Source organism: Mobula birostris, chromosome 8, assembly GCF_030028105.1.
Source record: "Mobula birostris isolate sMobBir1 chromosome 8, sMobBir1.hap1, whole genome shotgun sequence".
Lineage (NCBI taxonomy): Eukaryota > Metazoa > Chordata > Chondrichthyes > Myliobatiformes > Myliobatidae > Mobula > Mobula birostris.
Window position 1 is genome coordinate 111,550,358 of NC_092377.1, and position 14,553 is coordinate 111,564,910.

General features: G+C 41.5%; 1 protein-coding gene across 1 annotated transcript in view; it reads left to right on the forward strand.

The window, feature by feature from the left end:
- Positions 1-14,553, forward strand: part of igf2r (insulin-like growth factor 2 receptor) — a 211,139-nt gene that overhangs the window by 34,350 nt on the left and 162,236 nt on the right. Inside the window, exons 4-5 of the mRNA XM_072265972.1 lie at positions 3,121-3,219; positions 10,832-10,961. Coding sequence (XP_072122073.1) covers positions 3,121-3,219; positions 10,832-10,961 — 229 coding nt within the window. The remainder of the gene's footprint in view (positions 1-3,120; positions 3,220-10,831; positions 10,962-14,553) is intronic.

Sequence of the window (14,553 nt, forward strand, 5' to 3'; positions counted from 1 at the left end):
CAGATGATTAGTTTGCCTGCTCATTATCCAAGTGATCTGTAGCCATTGCTGCTGCCTTGAGCTCATTTTCTTTAGCGAACAGCATCTTTAGATATTTAATGACTTCCCTGAAATCTTTGAGAAACCAGGCAAGCTGTGTTACCTCACTACTGTTGCCATGATGGTGATTCTCAGATAGCCATTGGATAAAGGGTTTTCTAGGATTTTGAATCTGTGACCCTGGCAATGATTTGTGTGTCAGGATGGTGTATAAACTGGAGGGCGATTGCAGGTGAGAGAAACTGAGGGTCAGGAGGGTGCTGTTCAAGTCCAGATGAGTTCCTGAGTGTCTCTTGTAGATGGCACAACCTGCAGGCATGTGGTTGAAAGAAGGATTTCAGGGTGTGTGGGTAGGTGCTGATGAGGCAAGCTACTGTGACCTGCACAGTGTTAAGCTGCTTAGTATTCCTGGAGTTGCACTCAACAAGGGAAGTGGAGAGTCAAAGGTTCTGCTGCCTTTGGGTGGGTATAAAGATGGAAAGTCCTCAGTGTAACATGGTAGGTTGGTCACTGTTTAAAGACCCAACTCGTGTCTGCTTTTGTCGCCAGTCTGTACGTAGTTTTTGGTCAGCAGTGACATTTTTTTAAAAAGCTGGAAATTAGAACTAAAAACTGAAGATGCACAACATTCGGTATCTGTGGGCAGAAACAACTCGTGTTTCAGGTTGAACCTTCATCAAGGCAAAGATTGTGTTTTTCTTCCCACAGAAAAACGGTGTCTGTTCTGCACCGTATCTCTAAATCAATAATTTAATAAATTTAATGTTGCTGGTTGTGCACTTGGCCATTCAATCGCCTGTACTCCTTTGAGGGCAACTGGAATTCACCAAAGCCCAAGAGTTGCCCAGACCTTTACTCACAAAGATATAGGTGCTTCATTAGCCGATAATATGAAAAAAATTTAAATTCCAAACTGTTATATCTATTAGTGGCAGGCATTCTGTTGTGCTTTATGAGAGATGAAGGAAATTTTCCATTTTCATCCATTGTTTGAAAACAATAATCTCTTACATAGCAGTGAAGTTAAGAAAATTTAGATAAATGATTATCTTTATTTTGGTTTCTCATTTATAACTTGAGTATATGATAAATTTTCTAGCTTTTGTTTTCAGCAGGCATTATGAAATATAAAGGGAGGATTGTGTTAGCAATAATTTCAGTCAGGGTAATTTTTCAACATAATAGATCCACTTGTAATCGGCTTGGAATCATTTGATTCAATTGGTAATGGATCCATTGTACAAGATGAGAAGATTAGGTATTAGCTTTATTTGTCACATGTATATTGAAACCTACAGTGATGTACTTGATTGCATCAAATCAAATGAGTGGGGATTGTGTTGGGCAGCCTGCAAGTGTTGCTGTGCTTCCGGTGCCAATGTAGCATGCCCACAACTTATTAACCCCAACCGTATATCTTTGGAATGTGGGAGGAAACCAGAGCACCCAGAGGAAACCCACATGATCACGGGGAAATGTGCAAACTCCTTATAGACAGCAGTAGGAATCAAATCCCCATTGGTGATCGCTGCCGCTGTAAAACGATAGCAGTAACCACTGCACTACTGTGCTGCCCTGCACAATTTTCTGCACATCACCCTTGCAAAGGATATTGAATTGATTTGTTCAGGGAAGATGGGAGCTACCATCTTAGTTCAGTTCAGAGGGCTGAGTTTGCACTGTAGAGCTTTGGCAGAACATGAGTCCTCCCAATACCAAGCTACTTTTGGAAAAGTGGAACTTGCTAAATTAGCATGGAGCAAATGATTTGATCTTGAAATAGCCACTTAATTATTTGTTATTTTGATGATGCCGAAGAGTTTAGCAGAAGAGAACGGAGATGAGTAAGTTCTTTAACCAGAGAGTGGTGTATCTGTGGAATTCTTTTGTGGAGGCCAAGTCTGTGTATATTTAAGGCAGAGTTTGGGAGATGCTTGATTGGTCAGGGCATGAAGGTGTATGGGGGAAAAGGCAGGAGATTGGGGCTGAGAGCAATGAAATGGCAGAGCAGATTTGGTGGGCCAAATGGTCTAATTCTGCTCCTATATCTTGTAGTCTTATGGAATGGGTAATAACTAGGTGGAGGAAGGACCTTAATTCCCTAGGGACAGGGGCTTTTGTGGTGGAATGAAAGAGGTGATATATGTAAGAACTCGAGGCAGAAGTAGGTTTGCTGGATACTCTAATATCCAGCTGATGGTGGAGAGGTGTCCCTACCAAAGGAGGTGTAAGGCACTCCTTCCCTCCACAAGCCTGGAGGTCACCCTTGGATAAGATGCTTCGTTCTCTTCCCTCCCCCACAGCGATCAACTTCACACGAAGTCATGGGAGCAGGTGGTGCACATCATAAATCGTGGTCATGTGACCTCTGACAGCAGGTAGACAATCTCTGAAGAGTATTGGTAATGGCTTGGGTCACCTGTCTTGTAAAGACACCGCCCAGAAGAAGGCAATGGCAACCCACTTGTGTAGGAAAAATTTGCCAAGACCAGTCATGGTCAAAGACCATGACCATCCATGTTATACAGCAAGGCATGTAATGTTAATGATGACTACGGGGAGAAATGAAATGGTTAGAGTGGATAGGTTCTCGATCGGCACAGACTCGGAGGTGGGGGGGGGGGCGTGGTGATGTTGTATCTATGCTGTTTGACTCATCCCTGAGAGAGTATGTGACCTTTGTCGAGCTTTCCCATTGTATGTGCCAGTAGTGGTAGAGGCAGATACAGTAGAGTTTACAAGGCTCTAGGGAAAAAGAATCTGCAGACTATTGAGGGGTATAGATCATGTGTAGACAGGAGGAATTGGGTCTCATTAACTTAATAAGGTTGGCACAACATGGTCTGCTAAAGGGTCTGTTCCTGTGCCTTACTGTCCTGTGTTCTATGTTGGAGGGAGTTTTAAAAAGACAAATTTCTTTCCCAAAGTTTCTTTTGTAGGGTATTAAGTCTACAACTATTACCTTTTTATGATGGCATCAATTTATATTTTAGTTTCTAAATAAAGAGCAGCTGGGTTATATAAATGTTCTGTCAGTTAGGATAATTGTAATTTTTTTAATGTATTGTTTCATTGAAACAGGGCACCCCTGAATTTGTGACAACTTCTGAATGTGTGCACTACTTTGAATGGAAGACTTTTGTGGCTTGTAAGAAGAGCATTTTCAACCCCATAAAAGAGGTATGTCCAGCTGCTCTGCATTGGTCGTTCATTAATTAATGTTACGAGCTTAAATCTTCAAAGGGCCTACAATGAAGAAAATGGCACATTTTCTGAACAGTCCACGAACACAACCTTGTTTCTTTTTTGCACTAATGCAAATACCCAACAAAGTCCTAATGCAGGGTTTTGACACATAACATTGACAGTATCTTTCCCCTCACAGATGCTGCTTGACCTGCTAAATTCCTCCACCATGTCGTTGCCCGAATTAATCACGTGTCCTTCAATCTGAACAGTAACATTGTTTAAGTGTTTAACTTGTGAAACATATTTGATTTCACACTATAATTGTGACTTGCATTTGGAGAGTGTAAAAAGTGGGAAAATGTTTTGAAAGGGGTTTAAAACGCCTTCAAAAGGAAGTTGTGTAGATGTTGGTATGTATCTTAATTTTAACTTGTTAACATTTTCTGAACCATTTCCTATGTCTGTCAATTCTGTAGCTGAAAAATAGCCCTGATTATTAGACCCAAGGATGGACTAATGAAGGGTGTTGGCCCAAAACGTCGACTGTTTATTCCTCTCCATGGATGCTGCCTGACCTACTGAGTTCCTCTAGTATTTTGTGTGTTGCTCTGGATTTCCAGCATCTGCAGAATCTCCTATGTGTACCAGTGTCCCTGAAAACCTGCTGACTTTCTTTAAAATCAGTCCTGCAGTCAGAGGTTTCTTTCCCTTGGGTGCTAATCTAATTATCCGTAGCCTCTACTGCCACCACTTTCCTCACAGCGAGTCTTCTGTTCAGATTCAGAATGTGTGGAATCCAGCACCGTGAGGACTTCCTTTCTGTTCTGTCAAATGGTCGCACTGTTCTTTTAGCTATTAAGGCCAGCATAAAAGTGAGGATTTTAAAAAATTCTCACTCTTCAGGATTATCCAACTAGCTTACTTCACCATTGATCAAGCTAAACAATGTCTAAACAAGGGATCCTGCAGATGCTGGAAATCCAAAGTAACACACGGAGACATAGTGAGCCGATGTTTGAAGGTCTCTGTCTGAAAGGCGGCTCTTTACTCCTCTCCTGGACAATGTCTTTGTGATCTGGGCTCTGCCCTGGCGTGGCTTAATCCATTGTTAAATTTGTCCTCCCCAGTATCTAACTGGCCTGGGAGGTCTTTGTTCCAGATGGTCATGAGTGCTGTTGTTATTCAAAGCAAATGTGTTTGCATGTCAGAGCATCTGTAGCCACAGCTAACTTTCATGCACTGAAAGCTTTCATGGCTTTGCTTCTTAGCCTTGAATGTGGAGTACAATATACACTGTATAGTAAAACTTCAAAGCAAATTTATTAAAGTTCACATACCAGGGCTGATTGATAAGTTTGTGGCCTAAGGTAGAAGGAGTCAATTTTAGAAAAACCTAGCACATTTATTTTTCCTACATTTATACACTGACTCCAGCGGTCATGGAGCATACAGATCCCTTCTTTGTAGAGGTTGGTGTCTTGGACCTCCAGAAAGTGGTCTACAGCAGGGGTGATTGATAAATTCGTATCCTAAGGTAAAGTTATTAAGTTCAAACCGTCTGCATTTTCACTCAGAGTTGAACTGCACATGTATGTAACAAGAGCGATATAACTCATCGCCTTCTACCTTAGGCCACGAACCTATCAATCACCCCTGCTATGGACCACCTGGAGGTCCAGGACACTCTTGTTACATGCACGTGCAGTTCAAACTTTCTGCATTATCACTCAAAGAGTTGAAGTTAATAACTCACCTCCTTCTACCTTAGGCCACAAACTTATCAATCACCCCTGCTGTGGACCATTTCTACAAAGAAGGGATCCGTATGCTCCACGACCGCTGGACTAAGTGTGTACATGTAGGAGGGGGCTATGTTGAAAAATAAATGTGCTAGGTTTTCTAAAATTGACTCCTCCTACCTTAGGCCACAAACTTATCAATCACCCCTCATATATCACCATATGCAATCCTGAGATTCACTTTCTTGTGGGCATACTCAATAAACCTATAATAGAATAACAACTATAATAGAATCAGTGAAAGATGGCACCAATTTGTGTTCAATCAGTGTGCAAAAGATAACAAACTGTTCAAATACAAAAATAAATAATAATAAGTAAGCAGAAAATATCGGGAACATGAGATGAAGAGTCCTAGAAAATGAGTCCTTAGGTTGTGGGAACATTTCAATGATGAGCTGAGTGAAGTTATCCCCTTGGGTTCAAGAGCTTCTTGGTTGAGGAGAAATGACTGTAAAAACATGTGCCTGGTTGTGTGGGTCCTGAGGCTCTTGTACCTTCTTGGACCACTGGACTATTGCTACACCACCATCAAGAATGCCTACTGTGTTATTCCACACCCTCACTTCGGGAAGTCTGATCATCTAGCTGTACTTCTACTCCCTGAGTTTAGACAGAGACTGAAGACTGCAGCACCACCAGTGAAGACCAGGAAGGTATTGTCAAGGGAAGCACAGGAGTGCCCACAGGACTGCTTTGAATTGGTGGGCTGGACTGTATTCAGGGATTCATCTTCGAACCTGGATGAGTATGCTGCCATTGTTACTGACTTCATTAAACCCTGTGTGGATGAGTGTGTGCCCATAAACACTTACTGTACATTCCCAAACAAAAAGCGGTGGATGAACCAGGAGGTACGTCGTCTGCTGAAGGCTAGATCTGTGGCTTTCAAGTCTGGTGACCCAGGCCTGTACCAGAAAACCAGGTATGATTTGTGGAGGGCTATTTCAGGGGCAAAGAGACAATTTCAAACGAGGTTGGAGGTGACATCAGATGCAATTCTGGCAGGGTTTGCAAGACATGACTTCCTACAAAGCAAAACCCAATAACATGAATGGCAGCGATGCTTCACTACCAGATGAACTTAACGCCTTCTATGCACGCTTTGAAAGGGAGAACACAACTACAGCTGTGAAGATCCCTGCTGCACTTGATGACCCTGTGACCTCTGTCTCAGAGGCTGATGTTAGGTTGTCTTTAAAGAGAGTGAACTCTCAAAAGGTGTAAGATACTGGTGGAGTACCTTGTAAGGCTCTGAAAACCTGTGTCAACCAACTAGCGGGAATATTCAAGGACATTTTCTACCTCTCACTGCTATGGGCGGAATTTCAAAAAGGCAACAATTATACCAGTGCCTAAGCATAATGTGGGCTGCTTTAATGACTATCACCCGGTAGCACTCACATAGTCATAGTCATACTTTATTGATCCTGGGGGATATTGGTTTTTATTACAGTTGCACCATAAATAATAAATAGTAATAAAACCATTAAATAGTTAAATAGTAATATGTAAATTATGCCAGTAAATTATGGAATAAGTCCAGGACCAGCCTATTGGCTCAGGGTGTCTGACCCTCCAAGGGAGGAGTTGTAAAGTTTGATGGCTACAGGCAGGAATGACTTCCTATGATGCTCTGTTGCATCTCGGTGGAATGAGTCTCTGGCTGAATGTACTTCTGTGCCCACCCAGTACATTATGTAGTGGATGGGAGACATTGACCAAGATGGCATGCAACTTGGACAGCATCTCTTTTCAACGGTGATGAAGCAATTTGAGAAGTTGGCTATGACTAGACTGAACTCCTGTACAAACATCTATGTCAGAATGCTGTTCATTGACTATAGCTCAGCATTCAATACCGTCACTCCCACAAACTTGATTGAGAAGTTGTAGAACTTGGGCCTCTGTACCTCCCTCTGCAATTGGATCCTCGACTTCCTAACCAGAAGACCACAGTCTATGCAGGTTGGTGATAATTTATCTTCCTCGCTGACAATCAACACTCGCGCACCTCAGGGGTGTGTGCTTAGCCCACTGCTCTACTCTCGATATACACGTGACTGTGTGGCTAGGCATAGCTCAAATACTGTCTATAACTTTGCTGATGATACAACCATTGTTGGTAGAATCTCAGGTGGTAACGAGAGGGTGTACAGGAGTGAGATATGCCAACTAGTGGAGTGTTACCGCAGCAACAACCTGGCACTCGACGTCAGTAAGAGGGAAGAGCTGATTGTGGACTTCAGGAAGGGTAAGATGAAGGAACACAGAGCAATCCTCATAGAGGGATCAGAAGTGGAGAGAGTGAGCAGTTTCAAGTTCTTGGGTGTCAAGATCTCTGAGGATCTAACCTGGTCCCAGCATATCGATGTAGGTATAAAGAAGGCAAGACAGTGGCTAAACTTCATTGGGAGTTTGAAGAGTTTTTTTATGTCAACAAATACATTCAAAAACTTCTATAGTTGTACCATGAAGAGCATTCTTACAGGCTGCATCACTGTCTGATATGGAGAGGTTACTGCACAGGACCGAAAGGAGCTGCAGAAGGTTGTAAATCGAGTCAGCTCCATCTTGGGTACTAACCTACAAAGTACCCAGGACATCTTCAGTAAGCAGTGTCTCAGAAAGGCAGCATCTGTTATTAAGGACCTCCAGCACCCAGGGCATGCCCTTTTCTCACTGTTACCATCAGGTAGGAGGTGCAGAAGCCTGAAGGCACACACTCAGCGATTCAGGAACAGCCAATTCCTGTCATGTTTCCTAAATGGACATTGAATCTTTAGACACTACCTCACTTTTTTTTAATATACAGTATTTCTGTTTTTGCATGTTTTTTAATCTGCTTGATATACTTTAATTGATTTACTCAATTTTTATTTTGTTTATTATTATTTTTTCTTTGCTAGATTACGTGTTATATTGAACCGCTGCTAAGTTAATAAATTTGATGTCACATGGCGGTGATAATAAACCTGATTCTGATTCTTCTTGAAGGCAGCAGCAAGAAGAGAGCATGTCCAATGTGGTGCGGGTCCCTGTGATGGGCGCTACTTTCCAGCTGCAACGTTCCATGTAGATGTGCTCAATAGTGGGGAGGGAGGTTTTTACCCGTGATGGACAGGGCTGTATCACTACTTTTTGTTGGTCTTTCCATTCAAGGGCATTGATATTTCCATACCAGGTTAAGATGCAATAAGTTAATATCTGGTTAATTCAAAATGGCACTTTTAAGCAACATTAGCAATTACCAATGAAGCCTGAAATCAAAGTGCCCATGGGAAGGCCTTTCAAATTAATGCGAGTGTAACGTGATTGCTATATTGGAATGGGGATTGAGGAAGACTTGAATATGATTGGACAGAAATAAACTCCACTATGCATTTAAAATTTTGAACAAATTCTATACATATCATGCTGAGTCTTTGCAGACTTCTTAGATGTGCTGCAATTTTTACTTTGGACCTGCATGCTGGGCCCAGGACAGCTCCTCTGAAATAACACCAAGGAATTTCAAGTTGCTGACCCTTTCCACCTCTGATTCTCCAGTGAAGAATGGGTCATGGACCTCTGCTTTCCTTCTCCTGACGTCAATAATCAGCTCCTTGGTCTTGCTGACATTGAGGGAGAGGTTGTTGTTATGGCACCACTCAGCCAGATTTTCACTCTCCCTCCCTAATGCTGATTTGTCACCACCTTTTTTTTGGCCTACGACAGTGGTGTCATCAGCATACTTGAATATAGCATTGTGGCTGTGCTTAGCCACACAGTCATAAGTAGAGCCGGGTGCTAAGCACACAGCCTTGCATTGCATCTGTGCTGATGGAGATTTTCGAGGAGAGGTTGCAGTGTAGATAGTGTAATTTCCTTACATTTGGGAACGCAGTTAATGCCTCATTTGACTAGAGCTGTTTCATTCTGTCAGTCACAGTAATGATTTAGTCGCCACTTACCTTTTCAATAGGAAACCAAGCATTAAAGAGGTAGGAAGGGCTGATTAAATACAGAAGTGATTGCACTCGTGGCTTCTGCCAATTAATACAATGGTGCCTGGCTTTTCTTGAAGTACAGAGATTATAAATTCACCTTTATCTTCTGCTCTGTACTTTGTTTCCACCAAGTAAGTGGAAAGTAACATTTTTACAAGTGTTGCTTTTTTAAAACTCAGTAATGGGTATTTGTTTCTCCTAATAATTTCTGTCCAATCATATTCAATTCTTCCTCAATCCCCACTTCAATACAGCAGTCACATTACATTCACATTAATTTGAAAGGACTTTCCATGGGCACTTTGTTTCAGGCAGCACTGGTAATTTCTAATTTTGCTTGAAAGTGTCATTTTGAGTTAAATGGTTATGTTACTTTTAACTTAGTGAACCATTTGCTCACACAAACAGGCAGCAGCATTTTTCATTTGTTTCAGAGTGCCCAGGCTTTAAGATCCCTCCCCCCCCCCCTTTTCTTTAGGTGTTAGGTAGGTGAGAAGAGTTAAGGGGCCAGAGGGGGGAATAGAAGAAGAGGGGAGGGAGGGGGATTTTTTTTTTAATCAGAAGGAGAAATTGATATTCATGCCATCAGGTTGGAGGCTATCCAGAATATAAGGTGTTGCTCCTCCACCCTGAGAGTGGTCTCATTTTGGCGCGAGGAGGCTGTGGACCAACGTGACAGAATGGGAATTAAAATGCTTGGCAGCGGGAAGTTGTGCTTTTAGAGGTGCTCGACAAAGCGGTGCCCCGATCTGCAATGGGCCTCACCAATATTGAGGCTGAATGGGGAGCACCGGACACAACAGACGACACTAACAGATTTGCTGGTGAGGTGTTGCTGCACTTCGGACTGTTTGGGGCCATGAATACTCGGTAGGTCTATCCTTTAGCTGCAGTCTCTTTGTATGTGCCTTTTCTGATCAACTCTTACAGATGAAACTTTTGTTTAAAGACATTGCTGAGAGGCTGCACATCAGAAAAATGATATTCTGCAGATGCTGGAAATCCAGAGTTAAAAACAAAATGCTGGAGGAGCTCAGCAGGTCAGGCAGCATTTATAGGGAGGAATTTAGAGTTGACATTTCTGGCCAAGACCCTTAATAAAGCTGGGCTTTTCCCTCCCATTGCTTTATTCAGCCAGTACTTGGAATGTAGTTGACCAACTTGTAGCTATGTGTGCTTTAAGTTGTCAGAAATTTAATATTTTCACGATCAAATTCTGATATTTTTAGCACATTCAACATTTTTGAATACTGTAAGCACTCTTGTGTGAATTAAGCAGATTGTTGGTAATGGCCTTGACTTCAGCACTCAATATTGGAATCAAATGCTTGTCATTATTTATGGCTGTTCTGGGATTGATATCACTTAAACACTTGCTGTTTGTTCACTCATGAGACGGGCATTTAAAATTTGCATCAGTGCCTACATTTCAGATCTGACCTGGAAGGTGTTTTGCAGCAGGTATTTGGGTAATCGTGTGCTCTGTTGGAAGAGGACTCCTCAGTATAGTCAATACTAATGAGCCTTTTAACATTTTGGAAATCCCTAGATGTTATGCTTAATTGCATTGACTATTTGCTCCATTTTCCATTTTTTAAAATGTATGTATTCTTTAGGAATGAATACACTTCTTTCGAATTTCCACCCATTGATGAAAGGTTTCAGGGATCAGTGTGTTTAGCAGCTGGATGGAATATTTGTGTGAATCAGTATTTAACTGGTATGATTGACTACTGTTTGCTTGCTGTCTGTAATTCCACAGATTGTCTAATCTTGTCTTCATTTTGATTATTAACTGTTGCGTTAAAATTTAAGGTTCCCTGTTACGTGTTTGATGAAGATGGAAAGAAACGGGATTTGACTCCACTAATAAAGCTCTCAGGAGGCTATTTGGTCGATTCTCCAGATGATGATGACCTCTATATTAATATTTGTAGAGATATAAGTAAGTTTTCATGCCAGCTAATGAGCATGTATGTAATTAGCAGCCTCTTGTGATGCTTTTGTATTGTCTCCAGTTTCTAGGTGATGGGTTTACATGGTCTCCTTTTTACTATTCCAAAGCAATTAAGTTGGAAGGGTGGGCAATATAAAGTGGGAGAGCTGTGGTTAGTCTGATTTTGGGAGTTGCTGTCAGAAAGATAGTGAGGTTTATAGGCTAGAACATAGAACAGTATAGTACGGGGACTAGACCTTCGGCCCACAGTGTTGTACTGAACCAGCTAAAAAGCAAATCAAGTACACCCAAACACTAATCACTCCTATAGTGAAGGAAGGTTTGTGAACCCTGTAGAAGTTTCTCTATTCTTGCATAAATACCACTTAAAATGTGATCTGATTTTCATGTAAGCCCTAAAGCTAGACAGAGGACCCAATTAAATAAATGACGAAAAAATATACTTATTGAGAAAAATGATCCACTTTTACATGTTTTTGTTGGAAAAAGTATGTGAACCTCTGGGGTAATGCCTTCTATAAAGGCTATTTGGAGCCAGGTGTTCCAATCAATGAGATGAGATTGGAGATGTGGGTTGTAAAGGTGCATTGCCCTTTAAAAAAGACACACAAAGTCAGGTTACTGACAGAACCTCCTCTTCTCAGGAAAGGTCTGTTATGTGCACCATTTCTTGATCAAAACAACTTTTGGAGGACCCAAGAAGAAAAATTGTAGAGATGCATGAAGCTGGAAAAGGCTAGAAAAGCAGTTCTAAAGAGCTGAGTGTTCAATCCACAGTAGAGAAATTGTCTACAAGTGGAGGAAACTCAGTACTGTTGCTACTCTCCCTAGGATTGGACATCCTGCAAAGATCACACCAAGAGCAGAACATGCAATGCTGAAGGAGGTGATAAAGAACCCAAGGGTAACAGCAAAAGACCTGCAGAAATCTCTAGCACTTGCTAAAGTCTCGGTTCACGTGTCCACTAAAAGAAAAACACTGAACAAAAAATGGTGTTCATGGAAGGACACCACGGAGGAAACCGCTGCTCTCCAAAAGAAAACCTTGCTGCTCATCTCAGGTTTGCAAAAGACCAGCTGGATGTCGGGGATAATGTACTTTGGACAGATGAGACAAAAGTTCAACTTTTTGGCAGAAATGGGCACTGCTCTGTTTGGAGGGAAAAGGACACTGCACACCAACACCGAAACCTCATCCCATCTGTGAAGCTTGGTGGAAGGAGCGTCATGGTTTGGGGCTGCTTTGCTGCCTCTGCCTCAGGGCCTGGACAGCTTGCATTTATTGAAGGAATAATGAATTCAAAATGTTATCAAGTTATTTTACAGGAAAATATTTGGGTAGCAGTCCATCACCTGAAGCTTAATAGAAGACAATGACCCAAAAGCGGAGAGTAAATCAACAACAGAATGGTTTAAAAAGAAGAAAATTTGTGTTTTGAAATGGTCATGTCGAAATTCTGACTTTTAATCCTATAGAAATGTTGTGGAAGATCCTGAAGCAAGCAATTCATGCAAGGAAGCCCACCAACATCCCAGAGTTGAAGCAGTTTTGTAAGGAGAAATGACCTAAAATTCCTCCAAGCTGATCTGTAGAACTGATCAACAGTGGCTGGAAATGTTTGGTTGAAGTTATTGCTGTACAAAGGGGTCACACCAGTTACTGAAAGCAAAGGTTTGTACACTTTTTTTTCCAACAAATACATGCACGACTGATCATTTTCTCAATAAATAAATGAACAAGTTTTTTTTTGTTTATTTAATTGGGTTCTCTTTATCTGGTTTTAGGACTTGTGTGACGATCTGATCACATTTTAGGTCATACTTATGCAGAAATAGAAAAGGCTCTACAGGGTTCACAAACTTTCTAGCACCACTGTGCCTACACAATATCCATATCCCACTATTTTCCTCATGTCCATGTGCCTAACTAAATGTCTCTTAAAAGCCTCTAATGTATTTGTCTCTACCACCACACCAGGTAGTGTTTTCCAGGCGTCCACTACACCCTGTGTAAAACCTTACCCCTCACACTCTCCTCGAACCTAACCCTTTTCACCTTCAGTGCATGCCCTCTGATATCAGACATTTTAACCCCAGGAAACAGATACACTCTGTCCACTCTATCTATGCTTTTCATAATCTTATATACCTCTCAGATCTCCCCTTCAGGTTCCAGCATTCTAGAGAAAACAACAGTTACCAGAAGTTTGTCTAACCTCTCATAACACATGCCTTCTAAGTCAGGCAACATTGTGGTAAAACTCTTCTGCACCCTCTCCAAAGCCTCAATATCCTTCCTACAGTGAGGCAACCAGAACCGACAGCTACAAGGGATAAGCCAAGATCAACACAACCTGGCATGATTGAATATATAGTAAAAGGTTGAGGAATAGTGATGTGACCCAGTGAACAACATTAGGAGTGTTGTTTAGTATTTGCATAAAATAATGTGATTCAAAATTTTTATTTCCAATGCTTGAATTAGGAAGTGTAGTTAATGGTAGGGTTTGCAACAAAGGCAGTCATTAATAAACTTCCAGGATAAATGTATGATGCTAATTGAGCTTCAGATGGGAAAATGGGAAACAGAGTAACACGTAAAATGCTGGAGGGACTCAGGAGGCCATTTGGAGAGGAATAAACAGTTTCGGGCCAAGATCCTCCTTCAGGACTGGAAAGGAAAGAGAAAGAAGCCAGATTTAAGAAAGTGGGGGGAGACAAAGCTGGCAGGTGATAGGTAAGGCGAGTTGGGAGGGGGCATGAAGTAAGAAGCTTGGAGGTGATAGGTGATAAAGGGCTGAAGAAGAAAGAACCTGATAGAAGAGGACAGTGAAGCATGGAAGAAAGGGAAGGAGGAGGGTAACTGGGAGGAGTGGTAGGATGGACAGGTGAGAAGAGAAGGGGTAAGAATTGGGAATGGAAAAAGGGAGAAGAGGGAGGGGGAAGAAAGTTCATTTTGGTAGGAAGAATGAAGCAGCATGCTTCATGTCTGAGAATGCTCTAATTTGAGAAGAGTAACTGAGGAATCTGGGTGTACAGGAATAAATACACAAATACCAAATATAACACTTTGTAGACAACTTGAAGGAAAATAAAGCTGAGGGTGATTTGATGAATATAGCTGAGATGTTATAGATGTGCAAAGTGCATTAATTAGATGTGGATACTGTTAACTGATTTCCATATTATAATGCAGAGGCACTGGAGCAGGTGCAAAGAAAAGTAAAATCATTATCAAAGTCCATACAGGTCACCATATACTATCTTGATTGTTTTTCTTGCAGTAAAGCAAAGAAATACAATAAAACCAATGAAGAAACTACACACAAAGGCCGGCAAACAACCAAAGTACAGAAGAAAAGCTCTGCAAATAAAAATAAATGTATAACTAACACTGAGAACATGGGTTGTAGGGCCATTGAAGGTGAATCCATGGATTGCGGAAACAGTGCAGTGTGGAAGTGGGTGAAGTTATCCCTTCTGTTGAAGGGTAATAAAAGTGAAGGATACAGCCCAGTCCATCACAGTTCTATTTAAACAGGAGTTCCCAACCTGGGATTTGTTCACCCTTTGCTTAATA